This window comes from Sphaeramia orbicularis, chromosome 16 (assembly GCF_902148855.1).
Source record: "Sphaeramia orbicularis chromosome 16, fSphaOr1.1, whole genome shotgun sequence".
Lineage (NCBI taxonomy): Eukaryota > Metazoa > Chordata > Actinopteri > Kurtiformes > Apogonidae > Sphaeramia > Sphaeramia orbicularis.
In genome coordinates, this window is record NC_043972.1 from 46,725,650 (window position 1) to 46,740,196 (window position 14,547).

At 38.8% G+C, this 14,547-nt stretch overlaps 3 protein-coding genes across 5 annotated transcripts in view; 1 reads left to right on the forward strand and 2 right to left on the reverse strand.

The window, feature by feature from the left end:
* The window catches only part of LOC115435634 (zinc finger protein 239-like), a 695,125-nt gene that overhangs the window by 78,287 nt on the left and 602,291 nt on the right, over positions 1-14,547 (forward strand). The window lies entirely within an intron of this gene.
* Positions 1-14,547, reverse strand: part of LOC115435642 (uncharacterized) — a 14,958-nt gene continuing 411 nt past the window's right edge. The window contains exons 2-8 of one of the 3 annotated variants that reach the window (XM_030158212.1): positions 6,140-6,143; positions 4,800-4,994; positions 2,493-2,579; positions 2,323-2,379; positions 1,890-2,111; positions 1,488-1,610; positions 1-480 (exon numbers count right to left, since the gene is read on the reverse strand). In XM_030158212.1, the coding sequence (XP_030014072.1) occupies positions 415-480; positions 1,488-1,610; positions 1,890-2,111; positions 2,323-2,379; positions 2,493-2,579; positions 4,800-4,976 (732 nt within the window). In that variant the 5' untranslated portion in view covers positions 4,977-4,994; positions 6,140-6,143 and the 3' untranslated portion in view covers positions 1-414. Of the gene's footprint in view, positions 481-1,487; positions 1,611-1,889; positions 2,112-2,322; positions 2,380-2,492; positions 2,580-4,799; positions 4,995-6,139; positions 6,144-6,184; positions 6,209-7,767; positions 7,876-14,547 lie in introns of those variants that run through there. The other 2 variants (XM_030158210.1, XM_030158209.1) reach the window with 2 other exon arrangements.
* The window catches only part of LOC115435637 (membrane-spanning 4-domains subfamily A member 15-like), a 22,898-nt gene continuing 20,702 nt past the window's right edge, over positions 12,352-14,547 (reverse strand). Inside the window, exon 7 of the mRNA XM_030158201.1 lies at positions 12,352-12,854. Within this exon, the coding sequence (XP_030014061.1) occupies positions 12,789-12,854 (66 nt within the window). The 3' untranslated portion in view covers positions 12,352-12,788. The remainder of the gene's footprint in view (positions 12,855-14,547) is intronic.

The window sequence follows — 14,547 nt, forward strand, 5'->3', positions numbered from 1 at the left end:
TATGTACTTCTCTTCACTTCTTTTCACTTTCTTTCAGCATAATGTCGATCATACACTACAAGTATTATTTCTTAAACTCATTAAATTTCTATCTTTCAGAATACCTTGATTATGATCCAGTTTAAGGTCATTTAACAAATACAGTCAAGGGTTACGATGAGGTCCATTTTAACAACAAACTCACTGAATTCTAGACAGACATTAACATAAATGTTATGATAACTGGAATGAGATTGAATGAACATGAACAGAAAGTGAAAGCAAGCAGCATATGTGAAAAATTAAAATCTGTTCACTAGAATATCATTAAGTGAAGAGAATCCTTTCAGTAAATGACCCAGAAGTCTTGCAGACACAGTAGAAACACCCAGGATTACAGTTCATGGTGTATGACCATGTAAAACAGGTGCTGACTTAGACTGTAGCGTTAGTGGTGGCGTCCTCCAAGAGCTCTTTGTAGTGTTCTGGGACTTCAGAGCTCTGAAAGAAAGTAGTGAAGCATGGAAATATTTTAGGAGCTTTATTTATTCATTTTCTCGGAAAAAGTCAGAAGACAAGATTGAAGAAACGGTTGTAGGTGGATGAAACTGGGTTCATTTTGCTTCTTGGCACTTTGCCAGCTTTTTAGACCCAATAATAAAGAGAAATTTAGACATATTTCCTTCCAGGATGTATCTAATGATGAGCTCTGATAAATGCAAAAAAATTATACTCTTGTTCTAAGCCATCCCAAAACTAACGAATTTTCAATAAAATATTGGGGCCAAAAATAGGACCAAAATTAGGACAGGAAAAGCTACCTAGATGTCAGTGCATTTGATCTGGCTTGAAATGGTTTCATATACCGCTATAAATAAAGACACTGTGTTAAATTTGATGATTCTAGTGGCTTTTCCAATCTAGACATGCAGGTTTTTCATGAATCTGCAGTCTCATTCCAGGTTTTGCGTGTAACCCATCGTGTCCACATGTTACGTGCAGAGCCTGCCCATTTAAACACAAAAAAATCATGAGGGATTTTGAAACAGTGGCTATTTTTGTGAAATGCTCTTCTTTGAATAATTAGTTCAATTCCCAAAATGTACCTGTGGAAGAATAAAGCGATTTTTCCAAAAAATAGTAGCACGTATTTTTCATGTTCTTTTTATTGTTATATTTTTTTGTATAAAAAATAATTTTAAAAAATGTGGTGTATCTGAAAAATAGTTTTTCCTTTATCTCAGTAAATATCTATTTGTAAAATAGACCCAGAGTGCTTTCAAACTGGCTTCATAACATTAGTCTGCATCTGGTTTGAATTTTTAGCCCACATGTCCTGTTTTTGGGGACCAGTTTCATAGAAGCACCCAGATGTGCATCAGGGAAATAATTAGGAATTCATGTCTAATGACACTTTTTCAGTTGCACATTATCAACTATACTCACCTCTACAACTGACAGACAGACAGACAGGTAGACACAGAAACACAGACGGCTGGACTCTTTACCTTGTTTTGTTCCTTTCCTCTCTTTCTCAGAGCTTTGATGCCCAAGACGACAGAGCTGATGGTGATGCAAAGCTCCAGAACTGACAGGATGATCAGCACAATACAGATGCTTTTCATAAGTATCTAGTCAAACACAAATACCAGAATCAACTTTAAAACCTTTGCATACATTGACTTTATCAGTTAGTGCATCATTTGTGGTTTCCATCAAGTCATGAAGACATTTCTGATTGGTTTGTGTTTACAGATGCAACTCACTGTATCTTAATTTAGAAAAACCAAAAAGAAGAAATTGTGCAAGATTCTAGAAATATTTAAAATTTTTCAATAAATACCTGTAGAATAGTTTTCCACACATCAGGAATGCACCTAGTTTGGAAAGGTGAGTTTTGGTTTCCTTACCATAATCAGATGTTGGCCTTCCTCACATTTCTTAATCATGATCTGTAGCTCAGGGGATTCAGTGGCCGTCGTCCTGTAACGACTGCTGTATCCCCAGTAACGATTTGTCTCACATGATGAGTAGTAATACCACCATGATCTGTCAAGGAAAATACTGTAGAATACAATGGCTGTAATGGAGAAAGCTATTCCTATCAGATTCAGAATCACATTGAAGATGACCTGAAATAAAAGATACAAAACCATCACAGGCATTAAAACCACCCAGCAGAAATGGACCTACAACTATAAAACATTTACATGGTATAATAACTGTATGTATGTAGTATGACTAATAGGAAGAAAAGAATAACACAGACTAATAAATTAAACAAGTTCTCATCAGTTTATGGGCATGTTATAAATGAGCCTGTTATAAAACTGAACCACTCACCAGACATGGACTGGGGAACTTCTCTGACAAAATGCACATGATGCCAAAGAAAATGAACTAGAAAAGAGATTTAAATGATTATTCCTTCAAAAAGCAAACTTCTGTTAACACTTTTAAATCCCAAATATAAATACAGAACAGAATGCAAAAGATAATGTCAGCTTCTTTACTAGACTTCCAAGCCAAAAGGGAAACACTGGACCCCAGAGGATGGTTCCAAAACCAATGTTCAGTATTCCAATCATGATCTGCAAAGCCTGTAAAAGAGAGAACATGCACCGTGACTACTGTTACTGTTTACACAAATACATACACAGAAAAATTTGTGGTGTAAAATAATCAGAGTTAGGTAAAAAAGAGTGAAAGAGTTAAATTTCTGGAGTTCATTCTGAAAGTTTAACTCCAGCTTGTGTCTTTGATGGTGTCATTTTTCGGGGTACATTTACCAGGTGTTGAGGAGCATGACTGAACACCATAATCGATGTTGATTTCTGGACAGAGCAACAGAGAAGACCAGTGTGCTCATGGACGTCATATGAAGCGTCGTATAAGTACCATTTTACTTCTGAAACAAGGCTATTTATTAGGCTGGAAGGAACTTTTCTGTCAGCTCTGTCAGTATCATAATGTGTATATTTCTGTTTGAAGCAACTTGCTAACCAGCTGCTAAAATTAGCTCTTGCTGCAAACTTAGAACGTCAAACATGCTAATTTTAGCTGGACGGCTTCTTGCATTGTAGTCTGAGGTAATTCATACAAGAGTTGAGAGCAAACCTATTGAACAAGTAGTGCATGTCATGGTGCAGTCCTGCGTTGCCACAGACCCCTCCCTCAGACTCATTATCAGCTTCACCTGCTGGCACCTGTCACACCTGGAGCACATCTGCATTAGGAGCCCGTAGAAGCGGCTCCTCTGCTCTGGTACGGTGCCAGATCATTGCTGCTGTTGTTACTGCTTCATGCCTCCATAGACGTTCATCCCATTTCACTTCAGAGCCATAACCCAGACACCCAGAAAGCACTTCATGCAAGAGCACTTTTTAAGCATCTATATAGCATGTGTTTGAGCACATTTAAAAAAAAAACAAAAAAAAACTAGTCATTATAAGGTGTTTTTTGAGAGTTTCAGAGTTCACATAAAATGAATTCCAGGCGAGAGTTGTGTTTTAGTCTGCAGGAGATTAGGTTTTGTAACTCCCAGAAGAGTTAAATTTTAACTCCTGAAAAGAGTTAAAAGATCAACTCTCTGAAAAGAGTTACTTTAACCCTGCTCTAGAGTGTATTCCATGGTCTCACATGTACACTTAAATTGAGTTGATTTTAATTCGCATGGAGTTTATTCCAAAGACCAGAATTTACTGTGTGCATGACCTGATTATAAGACACATTGTTGTGCCATTCATCCATTAACATCACCTCATGTTGCAGCAGGACAATGCATGACCCCATGCTGAAGGATCTGTACACAATTCCTGGAAGCTGAAAACATCCCAGTTCTTGTATGACCAGCAGACTCACTGAACATGTCTGCCACTGAGCATGTTTGGAATGTTCTGGATCGGCGTATAGTGGACCAACATCCCACAGGTCACAATCAACAACCTAATCAACTCTATGTGAAGGAGTTGTGTTGCATGCATTGCATGGGGCAAATGGTGGTCACACCAAATACTGACTGGTTTTCTGACCCCCCTGACCCCCCCCAGCACAGTAAAACTGCATATTTTAGTGGCCTTTTATTGTGGCCAGTGTAAGACACACCTGTGCAATAATCCTGCTGTCTAATCAGCATCTTGATATGTCACATCTGTGAGGTGGATGGATTATCTCAGCAGAGGACAAGTGCTCACTAACACAGATTTAGACAGATTTGTGAACAATATTTGAGAGAAACAGGCCTTTTGTGAACACAGAAAAAGTCTTAGATCTTTGAGTCCAGCTCATGAAAAATGTGTGTGTGTGTGTGTGTGTGTGTGTACATATATATATATATATATATATATATATATATATATATATATATATATATATATATATATATAGATAGATAGATAGATAGATAGATAGAAATATACAGATTATCCATCTTTCAATATATGATAATTATCTATTATTGTTTATTATTACTAATACTGTATTTTTACTGCTTTGCTACTTGTTTCTACTTGTACTCTCCAATGTGCAATCACCTGTCTTTTTCACTACTGTTTTTTTTTTTTAAATAGGTATTGTGTTACTACTCTCCTGTGGTATTTCTTGTGTGTGTACATTTGTTGTTCTGCTGCGATTGGAACCTCAATTTCCTGAGGGCTGTGCCCAAAGGATCAATAAAGCTCTATCTAATCGAATCCAGTGTTTATGAAGAGATGTATAATCTAATCTAATCTAATCCAATCTAATATAATCCACTTGATCACTGACAGGTGAAGTGGTGATGTTGTTGATTATCTTGTTCCAATGGGACATTAATGACTGACCCCCAGGACTGACTGAGACGTTCCCTGGAGCCTCCGAAGGGGCTGAGACACAGAGCAGCACACAGGGCTGTAGCAGAGACCCTTGAACATCTGACACAGTGGAGGACAAGCACTGTTGGGGTCAGAGGTCAACGTGAAGACGGTGACCCCGTCTGCCTTCGCCATGGTCACAGACATCCTGTCAACTCCTGGAAACTGAAGGAAACAAGAGGATTTATACACTGAAAAATATGACAAGTTGATCTTACTTAATCAAATCTAACAAACTGGCTGCACTCAGAACAGGCAAGTAAACATGGTCATTATTTTAAGTTCAGTTTACTTCATATCTACTAGTTAAGTTCATTTAATTTACTTGAAATTATCAAGTATAATAAAATTGATCTTTCTAAGTGTAAAGTACTTAAATGACTGATGAAAACAAAACCAAGAATAATTAGTTTGTTATTTTTATTCAGACAAAACACCGTAACAGTAGCACACATACATGTAAGCAGTACATGGGTAATTTTGTGCAGTTAGGCAAGAACAGAGGTAGAAAAGGAAGTGAAGGAAGTGGAACATTTAAATAGTTTTAAAGTCACTTGGAATGGATCTCTATTAGTTTGGGGGGGAGGGGTTCATAAGAGACTGTCATCATGAGAGATAAGAGAGGAAGGCCTTCCCCTAGATCCCAGGCAAGACCACAATGTCCTAATCTTAATGTAGTTACCTCCGCCAAGGAGGTTCTGTTTATGCCGGCGTTGGTTTGTCTGTCTGTCCGTGTGCAAGATAACTCAAAAAGTTATGGATGGATTTGGATGAAAATTTCAGGAAATGTTGATACTGGCAGAAGGAACAAATGATTAAATTTTGGTAGTGATTTGGGGGGGGGGGGGCGGTTCTGCGCTCTCCTTGTGCCAGTATCAACCTTCCCTGAAATTTTCACCCAAATCGTCCATAACTTTTTGAGTTATCTTGCACACAGACAGACAGACAAACCAACGCCGGCAAAAACAGAACCTCCTTGGCAGAGGCAGTTACCACAGTTTTCCTGTCATTTCCAGTGTGTACTTGTTCAGGATTGACATTTGGTTTGATAGAAATGTAATGGCACCCTCTACTGTCCCTTTCCCACAGTTCCTGTCAGACGTACACTTTTTAATTACTCACTTCCATTCAAGCACCTGTGCCATTATTTTGAACCCTAAGGAACTTGTGATTGATGGGTTTGACCCTTACAAAGATACTGGTGCTGAGTGGGAGCAGAAACAACTAAAATTAATAACATTTACACTTTTCAGACACATTACATAATAAAAATAATCATTTCAGATGTGTAAACACACATCTTTGTTGGCCTTTCTTCATATCACTACCACTACACAAAGTAGACCTACAGTCACCTGTTATGGTTCTTGAGTCACAGTTCACGGTACGGTTCAGACGCAGAGACCGGCTGTGCACCGAGCCCCAAACTGAACTACAGCTGTAGTTCAGTTTGCTGTGCATCCATGTGTCTCCCCCTATTTCACCTCTTCTCCTCCCCTCCCTCAATCTCTGTCTTTCTCTTTCTCTTCTTTTAACTCTCTCTCTTTAACTCCAGCTGGTCCTGTCAGTGGTCCATCCTCCAGGAGTCGGGGTCTGCTCCAGGTTTCTGCCTGTTAAAGGACCTTTTTCCTTCCACTGTCACCAAGTGTTTGCTCCTGCAGGATTCTGTTGGGTTTCTGTGGATTGGCTTAAGAGTCAGGGTTCAACCAACTCTAAAGTGTATAAAGTGTCATGAGATCATTTGTGTTATGATTTGTCGCTATTTAAATAAAATTTGACTGACTGAATGTGATTTCTACTTGAAGAATGTGTGTACTTTTACTGTCTCCACTGTTTACATGTTGAAGTGTCTGATAAACAGTCTTACTCAGCAGATCATCCTCAAACTATAAAATGGATTTTCCATGAGGACGGTGGTTTCCAAACTTTGTCAACTCAACACCCAAAAGAGAAATCTGGTGTTTCATCAGGATGCAAATATGTAAACTTACCTCCAAAATGTGTCATGATGAATAGATTCACATTTTATTGACTCCTCCACTGACCAAACACTGTCCATAAAAGCTTTTGTTGTGTGTCATTTTTGTCTATTTGCATCTTTTATATTCTTTCAACCTTGTTGTTTTTTTTCTTGTCTCTCGCTCTCTCTCTTTTTTTTAATCATATTATTTTATTTTTTACATACTTTATGCCTTATTGTATCTTTTGCTTCATTTAAATCTTGTGTCTTTCACAGGTTACGCTCCTCCTCAGCTTTCAGTACAGTTTTGGAGAGATCAATACTTTTAAATTTTTCCAGAGATCACTCTTCTCCTCTGTTTTGATGAGGAAAATGAATTAATTCATCATAAAATTGCTAAAAATAGGTTCCTTCTGCCAGTTGGTGACACAGTAAAATAAACTCACAAACCATTTTGGATGTTGACCCTAAGTTTTGGAAACACTGCAGTAGGGTGTTGTTCATCTGCATTGACTGTCTGAGAAGATATGATCAGAAAACACATTTCAAAGTGGGCAGATTTGGTTTAAATAAATAAAGAAAACATTGTTAGTGTAGACTGTCAGTGTTGTGACATCTCTTGGCAGAAGCAGAAGTCCAACCTCACAGCAGAAAAATCCAGTGAGAAAAAAACATAAAGTGAAAGTCCCCTCGACCTCTGATCTATTTACCCTCTTGTTGGACTGAACACATAACAGCTACGCTCTTTTACAGTAACAAATGTTTTTCCTAGTGTAAACTGAGACTGAGACACACCTGGTTTTGAGTTCTTACACATAACACTACTCTTATTACTAGTGTGGTGAGATTATATCAGTGACATGAATCTGTCCAGTAGCACTAATATGTAAGTACAAGTATGAAGTAGTATCAGTCACATGCATGTGGAATCAAATCTGTACATTCAGAAAACAAATAAGTTTTATATATGTTTCTTACCTGATTATGACTGAAGAAAAGCAGGTGATTCACAGGTTAACTTCGCATTGCGCAGTTGTTTTGTTTTGGAGTAACGGAGGACGCTGCCTGTTCCCAGAAGTACCTCCCCTAAGCAGAGAAAAGGAAAAAAAGAAAAAAAAAATGAAGTGGTTACTGCCACAGTACTGTGGGAAAACTTTGTCAGTTGTCTATTACCACAGAGCCAATCAGTGCCCTCATTGTATCATGTGTAGGGTGTGAGGTTCGGAATCAACTGATCATGATTCCATATCAATTCAATTCAGTATTAATTGATTGATTCAGGGTATATTCAAACCAGGAAAGTCCGATAGTTCACTTGCTTTGGTCCGGACCAAATTTTTTTTTTTTTTTTTTTTTTTTTATTTGGTGCGGTTCGCATTCACACTGTACATTTTTGTAAGTGGAACAAAATCCGTAAACAAAACCACGTGTGCTGAGGTCGTTCATCCATTGGACAGAAATGAACAGTGTTGATTAAAGCGCTCAGTCCAAAGTGAAAGGAGAGAATCATGGACATTTTGTGTGCTGTTTTTGTTACCGTCATAGCGGTTTTACAGGTGCAGGCGTTTGCACAAGTGTTGGAGCAGCAAGAGCGTTTGATGCAACGTCAGGTTTACAATATTGTAGAATTCATTTCTCAATGATGAAGACACAGGGCCAGACAGCTATAGAGGACAGCACTCATGTGTGCACATCATGTTGTGACTGTTGGTCTGATTCACGCAAGACGTAACAGGTATGAAGTTGGAATTCTGCTAGTATATGAAAAGACTGTTATCAAAAAGCATTAGTGCTACGTGCTGCTGACCTATGTGTATCTATCCTATATCACCGTTCAGTTTTGCCAGGGACAGAATTCCTTAATGCAGGTAAAGTTTGCTGGGGGTCGATGAAGTAGTTTATTATTTTTTCTTTTCAAGCACAACAGACAAATCTAACCGTCATCCTAATCATTCTCTCGCTGAACAAGCTGAAAACGTCAGAGTTTTTATGTGTCTTTTCCAGCAGTTGTGTTATATGGACATCTGCCCAGATGTCCAAAAGGCAGCGTGTGTCTTCCGAGCTCCAATTTTGACCACTGCTCATTTTCAGCTCCATAGCCTATTCTCACTCTGAGCGGTTCTCTGGTCTCTGGTAAAACTCTGTTGTCCATAATGCTCGACACACGACGAGAACTCGTTAGGTACAAAAAACCCAACTGTGTCGGATCGGGTCCAGGCTGCTTTCACACCTCAAACGAACCGCACCGGAGTTCGTATGGAACCGCACCAAGACCACCTCTTCAACTGGGTCTTGGTTTGCTTGTTTGGTCCGGAACAGAGTTCGGTGGTTTTTATTCACACCAGCCCAAAAGGTCTGAACCAAGGGAGCAAACGATCTCTGGTCCATTTAAAACGGACCAAACAAGGCAGGTGTGAATACACCCTCAGATTCATTTAGTGATACCAAAGTACAATTTTGAGCTGAGGCCTGATCATTTGACTACCACAGCCATGCAACACACCAATACTGGAATCAATAGTGACATTAAAAAGGAAATAAATGTGACATTTCAGCAGTAAATCGATGAATTTGCTCTTAAATAATGAATGGGACAGAAACACTATCATGTTTCTACAGTGGCTCAGAACAGACTTCTTCGTCATCTTTATTCTGTTTTATAGCTGGTGGCTTCTAGAGTTAAGGTGCATTACTATCACCCTGGGGTGCTGCTACCAATTTTGGGCCCCCTGAAACATAATCATGTTGGGCCCTTGCTACAAGAAAGTCACTGGAAAAGACCTGTCAGAGCCGGGGGGGTTAGTGGTCCATGATTGCCGGAGCAGTGAAAGTGAAACTGAAGACGCTTTACTATTCCTCTAATATTAAGTTGGATCCACACTAAGCCATTGGTGAGTGTGGATCCAACTTCATATTCCCAGAATGACCAGCTTCCGCGACCCACCTCAGAGAGCCTCCATCAACCAGACGGTCCAGGCCGCCAGTTCCTCTTTGAGTTTGAGTAGAGGGGTTTTCCCCACAATTCCTTCACACCAGAACCATGAGAACCAAGCGAGATCGAGATGCCCCATCTCCCCCAGGGGCCCATGAGATGGAGCCGACCACACCTCGGTGTCAGTGATACCCAGGTCAGGTACTCATGTTCCTGCTCTGGAAAATCAGTCTCATCCACTATTAATAGATTACGCAAAACTAAAAGAAAATTTATCCAAAATCGATCAATTTTTTCCCAGCCCTAATCATGTGTAGACTGGTAACCTGTCAACCTGCTGCCACAGTACTGTGGCAATAAGCATCACACATGCCATGTGCCTATCTGATTACAGTAAAAGGCCAGGGTACCAGTTACCGGAAGCTGGTTTGTGCCTATTCACACTTTCAGTTTCAGCATGGAGGCAACCAACATGAAACATGGCGACTGTTTTGCCTCATATGACGAATTTGCCCAGATTTTTGATGAAAATAAATCAGCCACTGGGACAACGTTCAGAGTGCAGAATTTGGATCATTTGTTTGGTTCTGTGGCAATAGACATTTTGTGCCACAGTACAGTGGCAGTAGCCACTGCCAAAACAAAAAAAAAAAAAACCCTCTGCTGAGCAGACGATTGTACTGTATATCCCTGAGCTTGTTGATCCGTATCTACTGAAAACCGAAAGTGAAACTTCACATGTTTCGAATGTCCGACTCAGCTTCTGTACATCTGTTATACCATCTGTGTTTACCTTCCCTTATCGACGCCCCAGTATCAGAATAAAGTGTTCGTTTTGTTTTGTTTGCAGCAGTGCTGTGAATTCAGCAGCGGTGCGGCGTAGCTGCTGAATGTAGGGAAACCCTACACATAGGTTCTGCTTGCAGCCACCCTGCTTACCAAGTGTCTGTATTCTTCACATAGGCTTCATGTATTCATTTGGTACACCTCCATATTGTATTGAAGGTCTCATACTGAAACGGTTCAGTACAAATGAGTGCACCTAATGTTAGCAATAACGAGTCACCGTATTTGTTTCTCAAATAATTTATTATCTGGTCAATTCGATGACCCACCTGCACACGGGCTAACATACTATGAACGAACATGCATAACATTATTCAGCTGTAGAGAATATTTGAACAGTCCATGCTAAAAATAAGTAGAATTAAGTTAGCCAAACTTAACTGAATCTTACCTGTCCAGGAGAAAATGAGCAACTTCGGCTTCAAATTCTTCTCCCTTTCAGCCGTCTCCATCTTTCAAAAGCATCTCCTTCTTTTGTTTCTCACATTGTGTGTGTGTGCGTGGAATTCCCATTCCCATAATGCACTTCGCAACAAAATTTCTGAAAAGGCCCGTGTGACATATCGGTTTGGTGTTAAAACAAACGGACTGCTTGTGATGGAGTGTTACTTGTCATCCGTCACTCAGTTGTTTTGGAATTCCACGCAGCCGCATTATGGCCGCAGTGGCAACAAACACGGAAACGGCTTCATTGCCTCATTACTGTGGCTGCGTGGAATTCCGAAAAAACCTGAGTGACAGTTTCATTTAGGTTTTGGTTTGGGTTTGGTATGTATACAAATGGATTGTTGGTGGCGGAGTAGACTCTGAAGTTGTTCACCGTGAAGGGAGTGATTCAGGTGCATAATCACAGAAAGACTGATGGATTCATGATACTTTGGCTATCACTTGGGTTTTACAAATATGATGAAAAATTGGTGACGAACGTCATATCGAGCTTTGAGGAATACATTACAGACACACTGACTTCATGAGGACTTTGTTTCTAAACTGTTAAAAGTCAGGAGGATTTGTGAGAGGAATTCAGTTTGTAGAGCAGCAACACTGTAAAAACAAACCTTTAGAATCTACTCAATAAAAGTGAGACAACAATTTGCACTCAGTTTGGTTGAGTAGATTTTACCCCATATTTTGAGTAAAATGTAACTACATTTACCAGCTATAACACACTGAAAGAAATTAGGTAAAACCCACCTAACATACCTGCATGAAGTTGGCCCCCCACCCAAGGGAAATCTGTGGATAAATAGTCTCATTCGTTTGTGCTGTTAAAATTTTTGTTTGTGCTGTTACGGTTATCGAGTGATTAACAATTCTTTTATAGGTCTTTCTGAGGTCAGTCCCCCATTTGCTCAAAATTTAACTGAAATGGTTGCGTTTGTTTGTGTCTTTCCCCTCAAATCTAAAATAGTCTTTCTCTTGTTTTTTCAACAGCTCTTGGACCGAGTCTTCCATTTTGGGTCCAAAATTCTAACTATACGTCACACTCATGACCATTTATTTTTGTTCTTTTAACATGTGACAGATATTTACTATCACAGTGAATATCTTGTGTCTAACTTGAACACAGATGTTCTGTCTGATTCACAATAAGAGTTCACCTGATACCCAGTGGAAGTCATACGGAAAATTCATCTCAGTTTGTTAAATGTCCTCATATGTCCTGGCGATGACCTGTTAACTGGACAGTAAGAGAAGCCACAGTCATCCTCAAACTCCAGGTTTACATATACATTACAAATACATTGACCTTTAAATCAAACATATCAGACATAACTGCAAGGTGGTCATACTAGTACATTTTTATTTATGTACTTCTCTTCACTTCTTTTCACTTTCTTTCAGCATAATGTCAATCATACACTACAAGTATTATTTCTTAAACTCATTAAATTTCTATCTTTCAGAATACCTTGATTATGATCCAGTTTAAGGTCATTTAACAAATACAGTTATTGTTATGATGAGGTCCATTTTAACAACAAACTCAATGAACTCTAGACAGACGTTAACATAAATGTTATGATAACTGGAATGAGATTAAATGAACATGAAATGAAAGTGAAAGCAAGCAGCATATGTGAAAAATTAAAATCTGTTCACTAGAATATCATTAAGTGAAGAGAATCCTTTCAGTAAATGACCCAGAAGTCTTGCAGATACAGTAGAAACACCCAGGATTACAGTTCATGGTGTATGACCATGTAAAACAGGTGCTGACTTAGACTGTAGCGTTAGTGGTGGCGTCCTCCAAGAGCTCTTTGTAGTGTTCTGGGACTTCAGAGCTCTGAAAGAAAGTAGTGAAGCATGGAAATATTTTAGGAGCTTTATTTATTTATTTTCTTGGAAAAAGTCAGAAGACAAGATTGAAATAACAGTTGTAGATGTGGATGCTTCTATGAAACTGGGTTCATTTTGCTTCCTGGCACTTTGCCAGCTTTTTTAGACCCAATAATAAAGAGAAATTTAGACATATTTCCCTCCAGGATATACCTAATGATGACCTCAGATAAATGCAAAAAACAAAAAAAAAAAATATATCTATATATCTATCTATCTATCTATCTATCTATCTATCTATATATATATATATATATATATATATATATATATATATATATATATATATACATATATATATATATATATATATATATATATATATATATATATATATATATATATGTGTGTGTGTGTGTGTGTGTGTGTGTGTGTGTGTGTGTGTGTGTACTCTTGTTCTGAGCCATCCCAAAATTAATGTTTTTTTAAATAGAATATTGGGGCCAAAAACAGGACCAAAATTGGGACAGGAAAAGCTACCTGGGTGTCAGTGCATTTGATCTGGAAAACATGGCTAGAAATGGTTTTATATAGTGTCATAAATAAAGACACTGTGTTCAATTTGAAGATCCTAGTGTTTTTTCTAATCCAGACATGCAGGTTTTTCATAAATCCTCAGTCTCATTCCAGGTTTTGCGTGTAACCCATTGTGTCCACATGTTACATGCAGAACCTGCCCATTTAAACAGAAATAAATTATGAGGGAATTTGCAACAGCAGTCATTTTTGTGAAACACTCTGCTTTGAATAGTTAGTTTGATTCCCAAAATGCACCTGTTAGAGAATAAAATGATTTGCCAAAAAATAGCATCCCCAGTATTTCCAGTATCTTTATCTCCGCCAAGGAGGTTATGTTTTTGCCAGGGTTTGTTTGTTTGTCTGTCTGTTTGTTTGTCTGTCCGTTAGTGTGCAACATAACTCAAAAAGTTATGGACAGATTTGGATGAAATTTTCAGGGTTTGTTGGAAATGGGATGAGGAAGAAATGATTAAATTTTGGTGGTGATCGGGGGTGGGGGGGCCCACGGGGGGGGCCACTGATCGTTAGTGTGCAACATAACTCAAAAAGTTATGGACAGATTTGGATGAAATTTTCAGGGTTTGTTGGAAATGGGATGAGGAAGAAATGATTAAATTTTGGTGGTGATCGGGGGTGGGGGGGCCCACGGGGGGGGGGGGGGGGGGCACTGATCGTTAGTGTGCAACATAACTCAAAAAGTTATGGACAGATTTGGATGAAATTTTCAGGGTTTGTTGGAAATGGGATGAGGAAGAAATGATTAAATTTTGGTGGTGATCGGGGGTGGGGGGGCCCACGGGGGGGGCCACTGATCAGCCTTGGCGGAGGTCTGCGCTCTCCGAGTGCTTCTAGTTTCATCATGTTACATTTTTTGTATAAAAAAATATATAAAAATGTGTTTGATCTGAAAAACATTTTCTCTTTTATCTCAGTAAATATTTATTTGAAAAATAGACTCAAAGTGCTTCCAAACTGGCTTCATAACATAAGTCTACATCTACACTGTAAAAACGCTAACTAGTAATTGTTGATTTCATTAAAGTTTTCAAATTAAACTGACTCAGAAATAAAGCTTTCCATTTACAACCTACAAAAACTTGTCTGCCCAGCAAATTTCTGTC